Genomic DNA, 22,717 nt, shown 5'->3' on the forward strand with positions numbered 1-22,717 from the left:
CTGAAGACGTGTAGTGAACTTTATAAGTTTAAAAATAGTTTGAAAATAATTTGATAAACACATTTTTGAGGTTGTGTGTTGTGGCCCAGTAAGCTGCAGACAGCCGTCACCTTTGTCAAATAGCTTTATGTTATTATTGTATTTTACTGCAAGCTGGATGTCATTTTTTCACTCCTTCGTCTTAAATTGTTTGTGTGATCACAGTGTTCATGGACTGAAATAAATAAAGCTAAACTCTAATCACTGTTGGGGTGGTATCACTGGGATCTCCATCTCAAGTGGGTCCATCTCAACATAGAGACCAGCAGGGGCATCACTCATGTCCTCTGTACATGGGTATTTTATTTTAGAGATAGAACACAAAGCTCGTCTGTAGGGGTTTCTAAATCATCACTAATCTTTGAATCAACTTTTTAATGTAAAATGAAACAAAGACAGAGATAGAAAATAGAAAATATGACTAAAGAGTTAAATGAATGACTATAATGTGAAAAAAATAAACTTTTGTGGTAAGTTGCTCTGGGGGAATGTAGGCCCATGACATCAGCTTTTCTAAAATCTCAACTGTGGCCTGGATGCAATGGACAGCTGTGCACATTGACAGTGTGGCAGTGAACTTAAGCAATGTCCTGCTTTTATTTTGAAGCTAACTTGAGCACATTTCCGTTCCGTTCTGTTTGACTCTGGTTGTCTTCATGCAGCTTTAGTGTCGCAAACATCCACATGTTAGTCCAAGATGTGACCAACTGATGGATTGTTCTGTAATGAGTCATCTGCTGTTGATTTCTCCTCTCATCTTCCCAACATCACCTCACCAGACACTGTTAAATCAATGTCTCAGATTAATTGCTTTGTTATTTTTTTGGGGGGATATCTAATGATTTATTTTTCGTCCTCCTGAGTTTAATTATTGGCTGGATTCTCCAATAAAACTATGATAGGGCCTCAAAAACAAAAGGTAAGACAAAGGCCGGGTCACTATGACCCATGATCAGCCGCAGTGACGTGAACTGTCAGTCCAGGACTGCACAGGAAACTCTGGTCTTTCACTCTTGCCAGCGTAAAGAAAGAGGATCATTTCACAGGAGAAGTCAAATGGAACAAATGCCATCCAAACCCTAATCTTTTGATATGCTTGGGAAGTTTGGCTTTCGCACCGTAGTTGAAAGAGCAATTTTTTTCCTAAGATTAAAAAAAAATAAAACTACAGCCATCTGTCTGAAGGAGGCATCTTTGTGAGTTTAACCTCCACAGGAGAGAGCGCATGACTGTGGCAAGGCCTTCAAAGAGTGACTTTAATCTGACGTGTGATACGATTGCTCCCATTCTGAACCCTCAGGCCGAGAGGGGGTGAACCAGACAGCATCTTGTTGCTCCATCTATTGCAGGGCAGGAACTCAAGCTTTGCTTATTAGAACTGGGGGGACTTCCTGCAGAGCTGCTTTTGACCTCTGATCTTTACCACATTCCACATGTCCATCTCTCCAGACATCATGGATCAAATCCCTGGGAGAAGTCAGGATGGGTTAGGAGCCACGCGACTGATCAAACCCCAGACCTGATGGTAAGACAGTGTGAAGCCTGTCAGTGTTTACTGTCTGAGAAAGGAATGATGAATGTGGGTTATGGCTGGTCAGGCGTCAGTAAACATCCCCTCAGCAGCTGACCAATCAGACAAGAGGTGTCGAGCAGAATCAATATATGGCCAAAGGTTGCAGAGGCATTTGGTTTGAATCTGGGCAATGAGGAAAGCCTTAAATGAGAGACTTTCTCTCCCTCTTAACATGAATGATTACTGAACGGGCTGGCAGGGCATAGACCCAGGGGCCCAAGAGGTCAAATTTCACTGAAAGAGATGCAAAATGGCTACGATGCTAGGCAGAATGACTACAAAAAAGCAAAACAACCAAAAAGAGACGCAAAACAGCAAAAGAGAGCCAAAACAACAACAATTAGCCACAAAGTGACCACCAAGAGAGGCAAAACAACCACAGACATGGAAAACTATTACAGAAAATGCAAAAGAACCACTAAAAGATGAAAAATTGCTAAAAAAAAAAGAAAAAAAAGAAAAATGACAACACAAAGATGTAAAACAACCACAAAGACATGAAAAACAACCAAAAAGAGATGCAAAGCTACCTGAGGGACACAAAATAACAACTATGATCCAGGAAACAACCACAGACGTGCAAAACAACTGCAAAAAGATACAAAACAACGACAAAAAGGAGCAAGAAACTCACAAACACAAACAAGCATAACAACTACAAGATGCAAAGTGACCACAAAGAGATACAAAAAGATGTAAAGTGACCACAAACCGCAAAAAGATGCAAAAAAAACCACAAACAGATGCAAAATGACTACAAAGAGATGAAAAATGACAGCACACAGTAACAAACGACCTTTAAGACAACTTGACCAAATAGAGACACAAAATGACTACCAACAGAGGCAAAATAACCACAGACACATAAAAGAACTGCAAAGAGATGCAAAACAACAAGAAGCAAAACAATACACTACTACAAAGAAATGAAAAATGAACACAAAGAGATGTAAAATAACAACGAAGAGATGCAAAATAATGACAAAGAGATGCAGGAGATGCAAAACAACCAAAAAGGGACACAAAATGATCACAGAGAGGAACAAAACGATGACATAGAAAAGCAAATCAGCTGCAAAGAGAAGGAAAATAGCTGCAAAAAGATACTTTTACATGTCTGTGCTCAGCTGCCATTATCTAATAATAACCTCCAAAGCTACCGTTAATGAGAAACACACTACACTCCCAACTGCTTGTCAGTAGAAGACTGATGGAGCTCAGGCGACACTGTCCTGCCAGATTAATGAGGGTATGAAATTTCATGACACTCAACCTTAACTTGGATCAAACAACTATGTGGAGCTTCCAGCTGATTTAACTGTTTAAGGTGGAATATTCCTCCATTTGACCAAGTCATGAAATGTTGCTTGTGTTCGGAAAACAAAGGTAAGACACAACTTTCCTTTAAGACTATAAGTAAAGACACGCAGAAAACTGACGCTTTGACGCTTTGGCTTACTGCTTACCATCGCTGTGACATTTTACTAAAGTATGATCTGTTACCGTGGGAACATACACATACCCAATCCATTTCTACAGGAAATACTTCATGGTGTTGCTGCTTCCTTTTGTCTGTGTTGTATTTGTTTGACAACACTAGCAACATGGCTCTATGGATGGCAGTGTCAGTCAGCTGGTCCACCACCTTAGTCCAGACTGAGATACAAAGGTTTTATTTACCTTGAACTGCTGATGGTGGTAGTTTTGCAGCCATTTTGACACCCGTTGTGTTGACACTCCACCTCTTTATGCCAAATTGGAGATGTCGCAGCGTGCAAAAATTCACAACATCTTCAACTTGTAATTGCAACATTTTTTTTCCCACTCAGTTTCTCGTAATTACAGTCTGATTGATATGACGTGATTGCAGCATTGCATGGGTTTATAACGAAACATCTGCAAAACTAATGACATTCCCATCATGTTAAACTGTACTTAATGTTTGTGCTAGTTAGTAGATGTTAGCATGCCTAACTAGGGTGATGAATGTAATAGACATCAGCCTATTAGATTTGTCACTGTGAGTGTGTCGGCATGCTGGCGTTAGCATTTAGCTCAACAAACACATACTGTACATAAAGGAAAAGTAAGTTACAGTAAATAACATGAACACTTGTGCCTCGTCTGTCCAGCAGTGTGCTGGTACATACAGTATGTGAATTGATAATACAGTGACATAATGCAGGAAGGGTAGAGGTTTGCTCCCTCTGTGAGTATCTGATCAGTCCAAGGTTCAGCTCCTGCAGAAAATGCCGCAGGTCTTCCTCTCCTTCTGTAAAACCAACCCTGAAGATTCATGACAAACACATTCTCTGCAGCAGAGGAGGAGGAGGAGGAGGAGGAGGAGATACACGATGCTTTATGGGGAACATCATGTACAACATGAGCAGACTGCAGTAATGCAAAGGAAAAACGAGATTCTAAAATAAGCGATGATGTATTGATGATGTTCAGAAACAATGTGTGTGAATGAATAGAGTAACGTGTACTTTACTCATTTAAAGTCATTTTAATGCAAAAAAAGTTCATTACAGCAGAAAGCATTTCCAGCTGTTCGGTGGGTCTATGGTCAGATGTCTCACATTCTGAGGACCTAATGGATTTACATTTTGTAATATATATAGTAGCATAGTAGTATATAGTAGTGTAATATATGTAGTACATAGAAACATGCTGTTCAGCCCAGAGAATGGTTTCCTGCTCACAAGGCCACAACATGATGCAGACATTTGTGAGACTGCGCTGCCCTCTAAAGGCCAATGACTGTAAGCAACATCAGAGGCTGCAATAACAACGACGGCCAGAGCATGTGAAGAGAAGCCGCTGGAGATCACTTTCATCTGCCAGTGAGCCTAAATTCAGTCCTACAGTAGTTTGATTAATCTGGCAGATTGTGATTGTTTAAATACTTACTTTTTGTTTTGTCGTGTATTGTCTTGTGCTGTGATAAAAAGCAGAGAGCCTCCTGCTCTGTAGACTTTTCTGATTCTTCCAGGAACTCACAAGCCGACTATTTAATTTCATGTTGGTTAATCATTTCCAGCACGCAGAAGATAAATGCATTGTATGTCCACTGTTGTAATAGATGTGTAATTTGATTATGCAAGCATGGGTTTCAACAATAGCCCCTGCTGGCCACTGATGATAAGGAGTGTGTTGTGAAACGAGCAAGTCATTGTGAGACAGGGATGGGTTTTGACTTCTGACTGATTACACAGCGTAGGAGAGTGAGCAAAAGGCTCGAGTTTCCTTCTGGCAAAAGACAGCTTTTCCAGGACACTTCATCCTGAACTACATCGTCCACAGAGCTGCTCTCTGCAGGAGGAGTCAAAGGAGACTGCCTGGTCTTTCAAATGAGGGTTATATTGGTGTCAGTCTAAAACAGCATTACAAAGCTCTTAGTTTTCTAAAGGCAGATGAGATCTGCCATGAGCAGGGAAGCAAAGAGCTTTAAGTTATATGACAGTGGAAAAGGCTGAAATGTCCGCTGTGTGCTTTAGCTCCAGCATTGGCTGTTGCAAATGCCGCTTCCTCATTGGAGGGTGGTTGTGTAAAAACATGTCTTTTTTGCAGCAGTGGCGGCTTGATTGTTGCGAGATATCCAACCCATCCTGCTGTCCTATTCCTGCTGCTTCTTTGCAATGTGAACCATCTCCAACAAAAACAAAGTTACCTGCAACACACACACACACACACACACTGCCTCCACATAACAACAGAGCCATCACATGCTAGTACTCGCAAATAAGGCAGAATCACAACATCATCATAACATCTGGTCAACTTCAAAATGGAGAAGAGCTTCAGGAGGAGTTTGGTCCCGTCTGCCAGAGCAGCCCTGCACAAGCTGCCGTGGTGACACTGCTGTGAGCTGGGACGCTGGAAGTACGTATAAATGAAGACATTGCTCATATCTGTATGTTTCTGTGTTGGGCTGGCTGTGAAAAGACAATACATACAGCCCTACAGTTCGTTCATTACTAACTGTAGGGCTCTAACCCATCACTCTGAACTATACTGCAGAGTACAATGCCCTCACTCGCTACCAGGAGGTTGATTCACCGCTACACCTTCATATACAAAGCAATACTTGGACTACTGCCACCCTACATCTGCAGCCTCATCATGCTAAGGAGCGTTAACTCTTATGATCTGCGCTCCAATGACCAACTGCTGCTCTCTGTTCCGCCTTATTGCACAGAGCAGGGAAAAAAGGCCTTTGTTTTCTCTGCTCCTACCTCATGGAATAAGCTGCAAAAGGACATGAAACTAACAGAACTGATTCCATTGAGCGATTTTAATTCCAAAATGAGAACACTTGAGACTGACTCCCTGATTTGTACTTGTTTTAATTGAATTGTTTTTATAATCAAATTGAAATTTTTAACTTTGTAACTTGTGCTGCCACTTGGCCAGGACGCCCTTGGAAAAGAGATTTTTAATCTCAATGGGCCAATTTTCCTGGTAAAATAAATGTTTAATAAAAAAAAAAAGTCCTATAAGGACATGGCAAATAACAAAGAGACACAAAAAAGACCACAAAGACACAAAACAACAAGAGACATGAAACAACTACAGAGACACAAAACAGATGTGTCATGTAAAGAGCCGTAAAATGACTACAAAGAGATGTGAAACAACAAATAACAAGAATAATTTGTCCTCCCTCTCACTTAGCATAACGCCCAAAATTTTACGCAGCTCCTCCTCCTTTGAAAATATCTCTTTTTATATATTCGTGTTTGTTACTTTCACTGTACACTGATACCTGAGAATAAAAACAACATAAAAGACGCCCACATAGCCAATATTCATGCACTATTAAGGCCATCAGGAGACAGTGAGATCCCACACCATTTGTGCTTTTTGATTATACCGGATTACAAAAAAAGATCTGTTCTGCACAATTGACTTTGATTTATTAATGGAGGCCAATTGCAAGGGAACTGTTCACTGTATATTCACATAAGTCACATGGACCCACAAGTAGCTGTTTAAGTAGCAGAGAAATGCAATAAATGAAGTGGATGACCCACTCCTCAGTGCAGAGTGAGGCAGGTTGACGGTGCGGGTATCTGTTTTAAAAAGAGCAGCGCTGTCATGATCAGCTGGCAAACTGAGTTACCGCTTGTCTAACACTCCACTCCTTCCCAATTCCTTTGGTTGTAGGATGTCATGAAACTGCACATAAGTGAGTTGAACAAGCATTACATAAGCAGCAGGAGCTCAGGCGCCTTTCAGCTTTGAACCCCTCAGCGCAGCCTCACAAATGTTTAAACAGGCCTCTGTCTTGTGTGCTAGTGGAATAACAAACACCAGTGAATCAATTAGCTCATATCACTGATATCAAATGGGTTTCAGCCAAAAAAAAAAACCCCATCAAAGCCTGAGTTGTCATGGCAGCCTGTGCAGGTGACAGTGTTTTCAGATGTGAGCTGCCGAGGCCGACAAAGGCTTCACACCAGCCCAGAGGCTATTGATCAAACCCGCCACTTGTGGAGGCTGAATAGTCCCACAGAAACAAAGGCACCCACAGGAAATGATGCTATTATTTCTCCGCGGCACTCTGATGTAGGCGACATGAATAGGCTGCCCACTGCAACGGGTCCACTGTACCTGCGAACGAGCAGCACTCAAAATATCCAACCACCTCATCTCTATGTTACTGCAGCATGAGACATGAGGAGCGTGTAGCCTCAAGTGTTTAACATGGAATAAATTAGACGTTACGGAATAAACAATGTCCAATATTCAATGAACCAATGCATTGGGAAATAATTTAAGAAATTATAAAAAAAACTCAGTAGATTTGTCATGGTGGCGGTTCATTCATATCTAATTATGGCATTCCTCCTGACGACACCTTCACTCTTATTCTATAATCTCCTTTAGATACATTAGTGTTGTCACAAGCTGTCAAACAGGCTCACTGCCAGCAAGAGCAACCACACAGACTGTCTTTTTGTTCTTCACAATCGTGTGTCTCTCTCTATAAAAAACATCTTCAATCATCACGACAATGCTGCCAAAGTACCTCAATCCCCCAGCAAACTACTGCCAAAAACACCAGCTCTTCACTGTGATGAACAGTGCTAATCCAGCATACATCCAAAACCTAGTTTGCTGGCTAGGTAGCCTTTTATAGCATGGTAGCAGCCTTTATACACTATATAAAATGCGAGGTCAGCAGCAGCAGCATGTGGATAGTTAATTCAGAATAATTCTGACATTGTTGTTGCTTTAGCTAACAGGAGCTAATCAGTTTTGGTAGCACATGCTGAGCCTGCCATCAGAGGCAGGAGCATGTGATTGGCCAACAGGTGAGGGGGCGGTGACTGGTGAGAACACCACTGTCATCGAGAGTAACATTAAGAGAGAAAACAAGTCACTGGGAAAGAGGGCGTTTTGAAGCTTCGTAACAGTAATTGAATTTAAATAATTTCACAGTATATCGGCTCATTGAAATATTTTGCACAATGCATTTATTTCATAAACTTTTCTTTATTTAGCATTGAACAATTTAATATTGGGCTACATACAGGACAATGCAGAGGGTTGGAGTGCATGTAAAGTCTACATATTTGTAATGTAAAAATACATTAAAAAAAACTTGAGTATTACAACTGTTAATACAAACAGCACATTTACATTAACTGTTGGTTAATTACCAGAATCTGAAATGAACTGTCTCACGTAGAAAATCAAAACTATCATCCATAATTCAGAAATTTGTGTTGCAACTGTCAAAAGGATGAATGGAAAACTTAATTGTGATTGTAAATCGGAAAAACTGTAGCCATCCAGTTGGTCCAATAAAACACATAAAGCATCACATGTTCTATTATAAAACACACTAGATGACCTTTATAGCTAAATTGAATATGTATGACTAATACTTGGCTATAATTAGAAAATATTAGATGGTAACCCTATCATTCAAGTTTTTATTCAGGAAAGTGATGAACAGGCTTCTCTGAAAGTCTGAGTTTATGGCTGAAGGTCGATCTGAAAGTGAAAGAGTCTGACAAAACTAATGGTGAATTCATCCTTTATTAAATCTCGAGAGAAGTAATCTACAGTGGTTTGACACCAACAAAACAAGTCGTTTATACAGATGACCAATGCCACTCACTGACAGCAGCAAGAAGAAAGATATATTTTACATACACATAACGCAGAGGCAAACAGCAAGATCCAACAAACAAACATTAAATTAACTGAATAATACCTTGGGATGTTTTTGAAAGAACATCCAGTACAATTCAGGTTGTATTTTCCATTCAGTTCTATCCTACAGTGTTGCAGCACATCAGGGTTTGAAAGATGTACATTTGGCAGCTCTTGATATCTCTGCAGACTTGTTTAGATAAACGCTTTGGTAGAGAGTTCTCTTTAAGGCAGAAAGCCCTGGTGCCTCCACACAGCAAAGACAAATATTGACAGCAACATGTATACACCTCAGTTTGGTGTAAAGACCTGGTAGGAGGAATGTGCGGATGAAGAAGGCTCAACTAAGGAGACATGATGACATTTAATTTACACACACACACAAACACTTGGTTAAATAATAAGTTTCCGTCACAAGCTGGATCAGAGTTCAGAGCCATGCATCTATTCAAATCCTGACCGTGTGCCAATTTAAATCTGTCAATTTTAGTCTGTACGTTATCTGTACACTGAGGATGAATGAGAAGTGTTTGAACTTGGGGGTTGGACGAAGAATTAGGACCACTACCGGGCACTTCTGCAGAGGGACATCGGTCCTTGCCCACCTCAGTATTTCAGGTTACGGGCCAGGACGTCACAAACAGCTCCAAAACACTCACGTACCCAATGGCAGCGTGTGTGTGTGTTGGTGCTCCTCTGAGAAGGACACACTGGTGAAGCCCAGAAAAAAAAAAAATCAGCAGAGTAACCCCGCTGTTCAGCAGGCTGCGCTCATATCAAACTACCCCAGCCAGACCTAGAGACTCACACATCCTCGTCTCTGGCTTCTGTCAGTCACCTCTTAGCTCCCAGCCAGCCTGAATGAGTGCTTTCACCGATTCAGACGCCGGCCATGGTGTTAGCTTTGTCCTGAGAAACAACTGCCCTGAAAACTGAGCGGCTGGAGGTGACGCTGAGCTTAAAGGTTGGCTGGGAACTAAGAAGAGAGGGGATGATAGGACAGTCTGATACGAGAGCAGCCCGCTAAACGAGCAGGGTTTAACCTCAGCAGCCGGCCTGGGTGATGCTTCCACCGGAGTTCTTGGTCACCTCCAAAGTGGTAAAGATCTAAAGGATTCAGGGAAGAACACTCGTCAGGCACCTCATCTTTATCATGCAGCTTTTACAGGCTATCTGTACCTGGACTTTACCAATTCAAAAACACACAACTCACTGGTCAAAACGAGTTTTTGGGTGTACATTGCATTTTGGTGTTTAGAACTATAGTTCAATAAAAGAATCTCAAACTAAGACATGGCCATAACATGATTGTATTGTCCTGTAAGTGTCTTGCATTAATCTGAGGACAAGATATGTGGCCATGCTCTGTTACAAAATGGAAATTCAAGTAAACACGAACAACAGATAATTGAGCATCTTAATGTGCTGCAATTATCACTACAACTACATTAACATAATGAGTGCATAATGTTGAGGTCTTTAATTAAGCTAATTAATGCACAGCTTGTATGATGGTAGACAGAAAAGATATCAATGAAAATATTAATTTGTCTTAAGGTCAGCAAAACATGATTAAAACGCTCCTCCACGACATGATAAAAAGAAACTCAGGCCTCTTAAAACAGACTTGCTAAGACTTTAAGCCATTGCCTGTGGCTGCCATGTTTCATGTATTCTGATCAAATCTGTGTCAGGCACAGAGACATCGTTCACACAGAATTAGACTGAAAAAGTAGACAAGTTACAAGGCAGGAAATATTTCCCCAAAGCAAAGGTTCATGACCGTGGCAAAGCTGTTCCAAGTGCAGACTGATTTAGATGTTTTTCACTGTTTTGGACCATGTGTTCTATATGGAAAGTGCAAATCTTCATACAAACAGTTTTCTGTTTGAGTTCAACATGTTTGTTGCATGGTTTTACTGCTAAAAAAGTATTTTGCTGTGCAGAATTTGCCAATTTCCTGCTCAAAGAGGATGAGATGCCTACATGTGCAACACATATCCAGGATACGCCAAAATCATAGTAACCAGGATACTAATGTGCATGCGAACGCAGTGACACATGCTGATCAGACAAAAAGAAAAGAGGAAAACTTGACGAGTAATTTGTGATTTTCTTACAGTGTTGTGGAGAGAGTAATGAGAAGAGTAAAGAGTTTTACAGAGTGCAGTAACCTGCTGGAAATATAGAGTAGTGAGGACATCCTCAGTCGTTTTGGTCTGCACAAAGAAACTATCCTGAGCCTGACTCTGATGAGTCAGCAGAAGTACTGAGTACTGCCACATCAACAAGCACTGAGATTTTATGCTACTGCCATGTCTATTATTAGACATAATTACTGAATTTTTCACAGTAAAATGTTCTAGAAAATGACACATTTCTCCAGATAGTCAGTCATAGTTTGACATAGTTGACTCAGAAGTCAATCTGACTCTCACTTGACTATAAACTAGAATTTGACAAAAGTGAACAGACCGAATCAATCCAGGCTGCAGACCACTACAGGGATGGACAAAGACAAGACAATAAAGTCTAAATGAAACCTGGCATGTAATGACAGAGCTGACTTCTTACCTCAGCACAGGTTGGGTGGATGCCGATGGTGCTGTCCAGCTGCTCCTTGGTGGCACCACATTTCATTGCTGCACCAAAGCCCTGCGTCACCTCCCCAGCATTTGGACCCAGATAGTGGAACCCGATGACTCGATCCTAGAGCGTGGCAGTAACAACAAAACACGATCATTCATGTGACACAGCGAGGGTACGAGTTGCTGGCTGCTTCAGGTTCAGAGCTGATCCAACACTGTGAAAGTAGAAATAATCTTACGCTGTCCAATTTATTGCAGATGATCTTGGCGTAGCATTTGTTGTTGTCTCTGCCGGGCACAGTGAACTCCAGAGGCCACAACAGACTGTGGTACACCTGAACATAGAGACCACAAACACAGTGATGCTCTATTATAGTGTGCAACTAGCTACATTACATAAGCAATGAATAACATTACAATTCAAACATGTCCTGAACCTTAAACATTAAAAACAAAGAGGAATTTTTTGTTTTGTTTGTCTGAACAGATTGAGGAGCTCATATTACAGTAGAATTGTGTACTAATACCACACATATTTTCTTGTTGGCACATTGACAAACTCGCAAGCACAAACAAGTAGAAGTGAAGGTTACTAAATAATAACAGGCACATTCAAGCTGCAGGCAGCAACTAGAAGGAAACCGCAGACAAAAACTGATCGGACAGATTTTTTAACTGTTGAAAGGCAAACTCAAATCCATCCAGCATGATTAGTTGCAGTACTATACAAAATAGCTAAAAATTTGTTCCACCGAAACCAACTATAACAGTAAAATCCTGCTTTTACGTTAATGCATGAGTAATAATAATAGTAACAATCATATAAAATAATAATAAACAAAGGGGACATTTTTCTACATTGAGTACAAGTACATTTTCCCGTTTGCATTTACATACTTTTACTTACTAAGTACTACTTTCAATACAAAATTTTTACTTGCCACAGAGTACTTTAACAGTGTGGTATTTTTACTTTTACTTAAGGATCCAAATACTCATTGAGCACACCTCAGCTTGTATGACTGCATAGAGGTTTCAAATTGAGTAGAAATTTCTAGGCTACTAGTATATCACAGTATTACATGTCTAGATGAATGACAATGTAGAACTCTTATTCCAGCCTGCCGCAGTGTTCACAGTCACCTCAACCAGATGGTCAATAAATTATTGAGATGACTGTGTCACTCTGTGTGTTGTGTGTGTTACCTCGATGTTGTCCTGCCCGTAGAGCTCAGTGGCTCTCTCTTCTGACAGACCACAGGCGCCGTACTCCAGTGGGGTGAAGACAGTGGTGGGAACGTTGATGTAGTCACACTGCACAAACACAGACGATTAATTGTTCGGTATATGAAGCTGCATGTTGTCTCCACACCAGAAAAAGACTTGTTTCAAACTGAAAACTAATTCTACAACCTAAATTAAGTACAAATAAAAGGCACAAAAATGGTCAAATATTCACCTCTTTTACTTTGGCACACCTACATCATCACCTGTGCGGCAATGTAGTTGTTTTTGAACATGATAAAATCAGTTTAATGGAGACTACCTGTGTGACAAGTGGGACTGGGAATTTCTAGGTGCTTTACCTAAACCTTCCAGTAAACAGCTCTAAGTTTGCTTCAAGTTTCCTCCTTGTTGCTATTACGTTAAAATCCAACATGCCAACAGGAAATCAGATCATTTGCAGGTCTAAAGTGTTAAGTATCTTTTTTGTCGATGTACCTTTAGTTTAGCGCCCCCAAAGAGGCGTCGAGCCAGCAGCTTGCCAGCCTGGATGGCTACAGGTGTCAGCTCCCACTTGCCTTCCAGAATGTCTCCAATGGCGTAGATGTGGGGCACATTGGTCTGCTCTTCATCATTCACAGGAATTTTTCCATTCCTGGAGGATGGCACAGACGGGTCAGTGAGGACGAACAAACCAGACTTAATTTAAATTTTTACTGCCTTGTTGGTAGAGTAAAATTACCGTATTTTCCGCACTATAAGGTGCACCTAAAAGCCTTTAATTTTCTCAAAAACAGACAGTGTGCCTTATAATCCGATGCACCTTTTATATGGATCAATAGTCAGCTGTCAGCCTGAATAATAAAATGACTGTTTCACCGATCAATGAAAAAATATGAATATATGCTAAATAATAGGCAATTAAAATATTAATCAAATGCGGTTAATGTGATTTCTGCTCCTGAACCTCAGCGCACAGCGTCTGCACATCAGCGCTGTGCGCCATCAGCTGCATCTTTACGCAGGATCGTAAGCTGTCATCTGTGAGCGCGCGCGGTGTTTGTTTCAAAACGAACGAACTAAAATAAAATACATTTTAATTAAATGCTCATTAATTATTTTTAGGAGCCGCATCAGAGGGATGAAAGAGCCGCGGGTTGCCAACCCCTGATCTTGTGGATGCATAACACAACCCCAGACACCACAGTACAGTAGTTTCTGTCTATGCGCCTTATAATGCGGTGTGCCCTATATGAAAAAAGTTTTAAAATAGGCCATTCATTGAAGGTGCGCGTTAAAATCCAGTGCGCCTTATAGTGCGGAAAATATGGTACATATTTTTCACCTACTAAATGGAAACCATTTGGATTTTGATTAATAATCTGTACTCACTATTTATTCCAAATTATTCTAAATATCTTGGGTATCGATAGGTAAACTAGGTATTTGGCCAAAGGACCAAAACAACCCCTTTATCAATGCAGCGGACAAGGAAGAAAGTCATGTCGGCCAGAATGGAAAAACTGTAAGCCATGTTATTTTCTACACTGTACAGCAGCAGAACAATCAAACCTGCTGTCGGCCCCTGAACCCAGTGGCCCTCTGACTGTGTGTCGACTTCATCTGAATACTACTTAGGTCATAAGACTGGGGCATATGACTCACCCAGTGCTCTTTTAAGCTGGCCTCATGCTGTCTTAATCCCTGTTGGGCTCATAGGCTGAGCCATTCAGTCATTCACAAAATAGGGGAGAGACAACACCCTCAGAAAAAAAGGCTGCACATTATTGGATTAAATAATAAACTGAAAAAAATACAACTTTACAAGATTATTTTAACTACAACTCTAGTATTTTAACTTCAGCTCTGAAATTATAACTGGGCGGACAAAAGGGACAACAAGAAACGTACTGACGGATGACATTAACGCAACTGAGTCTACTCAAAGAAGAGCAGATAACACAACATGATGACACCAGTCTGACAGGCTCTTACATTTACATAATCAACTTTATGCTTCTGATACACTGTGCAGGGACTAACAAGACACCGCTCCTCTCCCCCTATCAAATCCCCCAACACACTCACACACCACCCCTGCAGAGAGCCATGGGATGGCAAGAACTGCTGAATCACCATGACTGTACCACGAGTCTTAAAGGCACAGGCCGCCTCATCTAGTGAGACGAACTTATGCAAGGAGGGGGAGGAATCAATGAGATAATAAACTATAAACTTACTTGGGGTTGACTTTGACCCCTGCCTTATCCAGGCCAATCTTGTCTGTGCATGCATCTCGGCCCACTGCTATCAACACCTGAAGAACAAGGAAGAGGGTGGTTAAGTTTAAATGAAGGTCGCAGATCATTTCCTGCAGGGAAGTTGCTGGTATTTTAATTGCACACGAATGGCTAAATATAGGCTGGAGATAAAAAACAAGGAGTGGAAAGAAGAGAAAAGAAAAATCTACTGCAACATATCAACTTCTAAATTGATTTTCACAGATCATTTTCCTTTAACACTGTTTTGTATCTACCCTATGTGGGAGCTGAACAACACGGCAGCTCACTTGCTTTTTGAGGCACCAAAACCCGGTGGTTAACTTTGATTTTTCATCTGAAATTTTCAAAGATCAAATTATATCAGTCTGTAAAATCACATCTACACCTGTGCAGGTATGGCCAATAAGCCATGAACCAACAAAATTATGACAGGACAAGGTGTTCAATATTAAATAGTCATATGAATAAATTGTGCAAAATCTATAGATAAACTATTTCTGAATTATTAAAAATCAACTCATTATTATTAAATGTTATTTCATCAATTATTCTCACCATAATATAGCTTTATAAAACTTCATTAGTGTTTTACATTACAAGCTTCTATTTCAAAATGCTCTTTCTTCAAAAGTCTGTTTTTATTTATCCCCAGTAACACTTTTATGTCATGCTGCTGTCTATTTCATAATGTCACTCAGTATAGTAGTGACAGTAGTGTAGTCAGTGCCTTCTCACCTTTCGGTCAATCTTATGTCACCTGCCTCTGAAGCATGAAAGCTCAATAAAATGCTACCAGATTTAGCTGATTAGCTACTGTTAGCGAGAGCAAGAGCTTAATAAAGCTAGTAAGGGTGGTGAGCTTGGTAATTATTCAGCATCAAAAAGAAGAGACAGCGTAAACAGTCACGGTGCCTTTTATGACAACCAGCAATGATTGGTCTGCCAGAGCAATAATATTACCCATCATGAAATAAAAACAATTTGAAAAAACAATGTATGTAATGAAACCCTAGATTCCCAGTATAAAACAAGAAATATGAAGCAACATTTCTGAATAAAGAGCTGAGTTTTAATAATTTCAGTTATTTCAAAAATTGTTGGCCAATTTATCTATTTCCCACAATTTATTTATGTGATTATTTGTTTCATGTCTTTTTTCGTTTATTTAATATTAAACACGTTAGGATTCCGCAGCATCACAGGTCATGTTGATGGTATTCCTCAGTAACACCAGGAACAGATGGGAGAACTACAGAAGAACAAACGGATCGGTACATACGGTGTTGTACTCTCCCTCGATGATCTCATCAGTTTCTGTGGACTTGGCTGTCACCTTCAGCCTGCCAGGAGTGCCTGCTTCCAGCTCCTCTACCTGACACACACAGACACAGGGACGTCAGAGAAAAGAAAATCTTTGTGCTTGTGTCATGTCTTTCTGCTGTCTTTCTTAGGTGTGACAAAAAATCTGCCACCATAGAGCTACACACCTATCAAAGTCTGCTGACAACCTATTGCCTTAGCACAACATGGTTTAGTTCTGCATCAATTAAAAGGCGGTGAGAGAGGCAGAGAGTCGCTGGGAGTAATCGCTCAGTGACCAAGTGCACATGATGCTGAATGCTTTCGAAATGGTCGTCAAGAGTTTCTCTGTGAGGTGACCGTGTTGCTTTCCTCACCGAACAGGCACTGAACAGAGGCTGTGGATGGCAGGGTGGTGTTGTATTTTAGGAAAAGCTGCTTCACCCTTGGATATTAAGTAACACGAAATTGTTTAAAAAAAAAAATCTAAATCTTTCTTTAAATTGTCCAATTAAAAAATGTGACCTATTAGCATATGCTGTCATTTTGAAGGGCCACACCCATTTCCACTGCAGCAAGCCATATTGAAACAAGGATGCTTTACACTGACAGTGCTTTAGTTGAGGCAGCACTTTCACTTACCACGCAGCACTCTAGTCAACACTCACCTTTACAGGGACATATTTTCGGAGGAACTTTACACCGTGCTCCTCCATGTGTTCTCCGGCACGGTTGGCCATGTCCTGATCGAAGCCTCTGAGCAGGATGGACCGGACCATGATGGTGACATCGAGACCCAGGCCGGCTAGGAAACCCCCGCACTCCAGAGCCACGTATGACGCCCCGATCACCAGGGTCCTTCCCGGACAGTAAGACAGCGAGAAGAGGTCGTCACTGGTGGACAAACCCAGACAGATACACAGGAGATCAAACAGAGTAGGGGTGAAACATGAAGCTCAGTGCTCTTTAGTTAATGGCCTCTCAAATGTCTATTTGCTTCTTGGCGATTATGGCACGCAGAGAAAAATAACACGAGCCGCACACTTCCATTGTGACATTCCCCCTTTTCCAGACTAAATGGCCTATCCTGAAAAGGACAAATACGTCTACACACAGTATATCCTGTATGAGATATAGTGCACAATACAAAATATTGTCCATCCATAAGTGCCCGGGCTGGGCTTGTGCCTTATGTCACACAACAACCTTCGGCTTGAGGCTTTGTGGAATTAAGTAAGCAGTATGAAACCATGTGCGGGTTGCCAGAACAGCAGCATAATCACCAAAGACACCTGAGGATAATCTTACACAACATTTAGACAGCTGGGAGATTAGTGGATGTCTTGAGGCACAGCCACCTGGGGAGGATACAAGAGTCCCCATCATTAAAGGGTGTGTTTGTGTTTTCAGAGATCAAACACTATGGCATGACACACCACTTCAGACATCTGCTGAACCCACTTTCTGGTCTTAAAAAAAAAAAAAAAAAAAAAAAAAAAAAGAGTTCTGGATGGGGCCTCCACTACCACAGCATGTCATTAGGTTGGGCTGGTGGTGTTAGAGCCACCATGTAGCTGCCACTGTGCTCTCACCTGGTGATGCAGTACTCCTTGTCTCCAGGAATGCCAAGGTAGCGAGGCCTCTCGCCTGTAGCTAAGATAAACTTAGCTGCTGTGTAAAATGTCTCCTTCCCACGTTTGTTTGTTGCCTGTAAGAAAATACAAACTTGATGAAGCAGGCGCTACAAGGAACACACAGCAATGACATGCAATTTTGACTGACTCATAAAGCAGAGTATATTCATCAGTCATGTGCAGGATGTTTTGAAATATCTTGAGTTTGCTTTGGTTGTGGCGAGCGATCTAATGATAAGTAAGAAACGACACGACAAAGAAAACAAAAAGATCAGTTGCCACGACATGTTAGACACCATTTCAGAGCAGAAAGCTTATCAAGATTAGTGATCTGTACAAGTACAGTGAAAGTCCCTTTATATCACAAACATTTATTCACCTTGATTTTGTGTGGTTCAATGAACTCTGCATAGGCATTGACATAGTTGACATTCTTGTCTCTCAGTGCCACCCTGTAGCCCCAGTTCAGTGAGCCAATGTAGTTGTTCACCGCCGTCTTCATCGTGTCCCAGTTGTGTTTCACTGCGTACAGACAGATGGCCATCAGTGGAATCAGTGGAAAGACAACAAGTGACTGGTGACATGGCTTGCCTCTGATTTACCACAGCAAGCTGGTGCGATGTCCCCCCTTCGTGACCTTCTGGGTCTGTGCCCGGAGGCCTCACCTGTCTCTTCAAACTCCCAGCCGAACTTGCGTGCGTCCTGCATGGCTGTGCCCAGCAAGGCCGTCTGGTGCATCAGCTTCTTGGGAATGCAGCCCACGTTCACACATGTTCCACCGAGACCTGATCGCCACAGCAGAAACTGAATTAGATCTAAATAAATACTGCATCACATGTGTCTGAAAGTGGAAGATTCATACCCCATGAGGTTCCCTTTGGCGTGGGCACAACATAGTCCAGTACCATGACCTTCTTTCCCAACACAGAAGCTTCCTGTTGTCAGCAGAGCCAACGTTACCACAACGTTACACAAACCTGTAGTTTACCAATAAGTGTCTGAGTCTGTATGTAAGTGGAAACGGTTAATGTCTGGAACATAACTGTGGTTACTGATTACAGTATTACAACATAAGCTTTAGTTTCATTCTTATTTTGTGCAAACCACAAAATTGCACAACACAGCAACATCCACTGCTATAAAACTTCAACAGGTAACACTGTGAATGTGTTACATTTAATTCCTTCACCTTTGAGCAGGCAAGACCTCCAGATCCCCCTCCGATGACGATCAGGTCATAGTCATAAGCTTCATTTTCTCCGCTTAATAGCTGCTGCAGGCTGCCGTCTTTATGAGCCTGACAGAAACATTAACACAATGTTGCATCAATATAACACTTATGTACATTGATCGTGTAGTGAGTGTGTCGGGTGTAGCCACAGTCACAGGTTCAGCTTTTGTTTGCACTGTATCCGGCCCACTCTGAACCTACATTTCAGCACTTCTAAGGATGTCGTACTAAATCCAAGTTCCAGCCACTCTCAGTGGAAGGAATGAAACAACTGGTTTGCAACACAGCAAAGAGCACAATTATTAACACAGGTCAAACAAAGGAAGTTTGTTTCAATACACAGGCAAAACTTTCCAGTAACTTTCAAGTAGTGTTGGTTCTTCTGTAAATATCTCACTCCCAGGAGTGAGATATTTCCTCCACTTAGGAGTGGGGCAAGATGACCTGCCGCTACACTGTTATATTTTTTTTTAAGAAAAAAAGATCTCAAGAAGATCAATGTCTATCTGAAATGTTCTGGTTTGTAAAACACAGTGGAAAACAAAGTAGAACTTAAAACCAAGACCTTAAGGGTTCTACAGATTCAGGATATGGAAGCTCCAGGTTACAGACTGTGAAGTTCCCGTAACAGAAAAGAGCTAATAGCTTGCAATGGTTAAACTCAAATGGAAAAGTCACTGTACTGTCCCAATCAACACACTAAATCTGTGAACAGGTGAAATTGCATTTTAACACAGTCTATGCATGACACTATGTATACAAAGATGAAATAAGAGTTCCCTTCACCAAGCTCACCATCTTCCTGCATTAAGACAACTCAGAAGGCAATATCACCGTCGCCATTTTCTCATGTTTCCAGTATTTGCTCACGAGGAACTTGCATTGCAGATCGGATGAATGACCTCTGGGCACACTTGGATGTTTTTGGATAAACCCCTTCCTTCTACGCTACATCTGCTGTGACGAGGGTCTGTGAGTATTCTGTTTTTCTTTTGTACACAGTTTCTAGCATCTGACCAAGCCACTTAGTTGAGTAACATTTCACGGCAATCGTGTAACGAGGAGATAGGCAACATCTACAAGGATGTATAACCCAAGACTTTCAACAGAGAAGAACAAATCCCTACAAAACAGTTACTTTACACATATTTGTTCCTCACCTGCAGTGTTTTGTCACAGCCCCCAATGTGCGTCTTGTTGATGAAGACATTAGGAACAGTTTTCTGTCCAGTCATCTCAAGCAGCATCTCCTGGTAGTTGGTTCCATCCTCTGGACAGAAGGGTTAATGCTGTGTTAGTGCAAGTTCACAAGGTTGTTGAATACCAACTATTCCTTCAATACAGGAAATAGTCGTACTACCTCTGCATTATGTACTTGTTTTGAATCTTTGCCCAGCGTAACACCGTACTGAGAAACTGAAAATAGTATATGCAAATATAAGGGGAAGCATGGTATAAGATGAAATGTTTACATGCCATCCATCATTTTCTGTATCAGCAAACCTCCAACTCTCTTTCTGTGCACGTATCATGAACACCATGGACCTACTTTTTAAAAGTTTGCATATAGCCAGTTTAGCCAGTCAGACCTGGGTTAAGTTGACCTTTGCTTGAGGCATCCTGTCATATGATCTTAGACAATCATATGACAGACAATCAGCCAATCAATTTTCCACAGCCATGGTAGAATATAGACTACTATCTGATGTAGTGATGGGAAGTGTAACATTGTATCAGTTTTGGCCACCAGCAGTGACACGTTGATGCTAACATGTTGGTCAAAATCATACACTGCACTAGCAGTGGAAATACACTTTTCCATCTTTGAGTCTGTCTTACACAATGTGAATGTGACTAACTTAACCTTTAATGTTATATTCTGTCAAGTTTGATCTTTTTACGATGATTAATCCTCAACATCCCTATATACTACCGTCAACATACAGCTGAGACTGTGACAGAAATAACCCCGGAGCAGAGAGGTTGGAGTTTGCAGAGATATGGCAGGAGGCCAAGATATCGTAGGTGAGTGACTCAGCAGGTTTTGTGTTGCTGCAAAGGAAGTCCACTGCACAGTCTGGGCTAAAACAACATCCATCCTGTGCAATGCAGGAAAACAATCTCAAATGTATAAGCAGAAAATTGTGTGTAGTTTGTACCACACTATAATGTAGTTGTACGCAGACATAAGGACATTTGTATTTGTTAATGTACTGTATTTCTCAACTTCTTCTATGAAGACATATTTCATATTATTACAGCTGAGTTTTACTTTCACACCGTTCATTTTAGGTTTATATAGCAGCCTTCATTCATGGGTTATAGTTGCTAACAAATAAATTAACAAACACATCATTTACATAAACATTTATTCAATGATTATGTACCGCTTATAAATAGTAAATAGGTGGGGTAAAATGCTACCACTGTACAATTTTTTTTTTAAATGTAAGTACAGATGCTGCCAATTTCAGCACCATAAAATCACGAACATTATACCAAAGATGATATCTCTTTGCAAATTGAACATCTTACCGATGAGGTCCAGCTCCACCACATTACACTCGACTTTCAGCTCTTTGAACAAGTCTTTCACCTGCAAAAGACAGAGATGAGGACAAACAGGTCAATTTCCTCAGTTACAAGCTACATATTCTCCAAATACACAAGACACCAATTTTAGCTGAAAAACCTTTCAACTATGAAAAATTCCCTAAAACTGTAGTGAAATACTCGACATGTAATCATGTAAATTGATTAGGAAACATCTGTTTCAGTAAAATCTTGTAATCATGTTGTTGGCTAACCTCCTCTGTGTGCAACATGTTGCGGTAGAGTAGACGTACTTCAGCTACAAGAAACCAAATTATAACAGTGGGAACTTTACAGAAACAAGTGCCGCTTTGTAAGCATCAGGCGTACTCACAGTACGTCTTATAACGTTACTTGCGGTCTGGTTATTTACGTATGGATGTAACTAACTTGTTTAAGACGTGCGACTACATTAAGCGGCTAACGCGTTTCTGATCTAAGCTGCTATTATTTCCGTCGAGTGTCAACCTGAGGTCAATGCTGTTGAACGGCTCGACATAGATATTTAGTGTGATTTTACTAACATAACTTGTCCAGTATTCAGCCTCCGCCGAACCGAAGCCGCAGCCTGACTGAACGCAGCAAGGGCAGGCCAGCAATTAGACCAAGCCGGTGTACTTCGCGGAAGAAGATGGAAGTTTTCGGCCGGCATTAGTCAAGTGTCCCCCTTCAACAAAATGAATACCTTACCTTAACACAATACGGACAGTAGCTTTTACTGAAAACAATCACTTGATTGGAGTCAATGAGCTGCTGTATCCGAGATTTGAGTTCAGTCTTCCCGTTGTCATTTTCGACGGGAGGCATTTTGAAGGTATTTCCGTCTGCCTGGGCAGGGCAAGCTTCGATAGGCTGACTAGAGAATGAGGAAAAACCCAAATGAAACCAACCAGTTCTCTCCTAGTAAATGTACGACTGTGTCTCGGTACTTTCTCCGAGAGAAAATACCAGAAAGCAGCTGAACCTCGGTTCCTCTCCTCCTGCTGCCAGCAGCTACTCTCCCGACCGCGCCAAACGTCGTTTACCTCCTCTTGTCTCGCTACTTTGGGTGCACTCGGTCAGAGTCACCTTGTGCACCGCATTTTCCG

The 22,717-nt window shown here is 41.2% G+C and overlaps 1 protein-coding gene across 2 annotated transcripts; it reads right to left on the reverse strand.

Annotated features, from left to right (window-relative positions):
- Nucleotides 1-8,646: 8,646 nt before the first annotated feature.
- txnrd3 (thioredoxin reductase 3) lies at nucleotides 8,647-22,717 on the reverse strand. Of its 2 annotated transcripts, none has more exons than XM_041950601.1 (17): nucleotides 22,594-22,717; nucleotides 22,320-22,485; nucleotides 21,573-21,633; nucleotides 20,198-20,307; nucleotides 18,996-19,103; nucleotides 18,669-18,741; nucleotides 18,472-18,591; nucleotides 18,186-18,328; nucleotides 17,765-17,880; nucleotides 16,841-17,066; nucleotides 16,153-16,245; nucleotides 14,832-14,908; nucleotides 13,090-13,246; nucleotides 12,574-12,681; nucleotides 11,607-11,702; nucleotides 11,354-11,488; nucleotides 8,647-9,886 (listed from the first exon to the last, which is right to left on the reverse strand). In XM_041950601.1, exons 2-17 carry the CDS (start codon nucleotides 22,434-22,436, stop codon nucleotides 9,824-9,826), a joined length of 1,803 nt encoding a protein of 600 aa, XP_041806535.1. In that variant the 5' UTR covers nucleotides 22,437-22,485; nucleotides 22,594-22,717; the 3' UTR covers nucleotides 8,647-9,823. The 2 variants fall into 2 exon arrangements, with proteins under 2 accessions (XP_041806535.1, XP_041806526.1); XM_041950592.1 differs by having other exon boundaries at nucleotides 22,578-22,717.

This window comes from Chelmon rostratus, chromosome 2 (genome assembly GCF_017976325.1).
Source record: "Chelmon rostratus isolate fCheRos1 chromosome 2, fCheRos1.pri, whole genome shotgun sequence".
Classification (NCBI taxonomy): domain Eukaryota; kingdom Metazoa; phylum Chordata; class Actinopteri; order Chaetodontiformes; family Chaetodontidae; genus Chelmon; species Chelmon rostratus.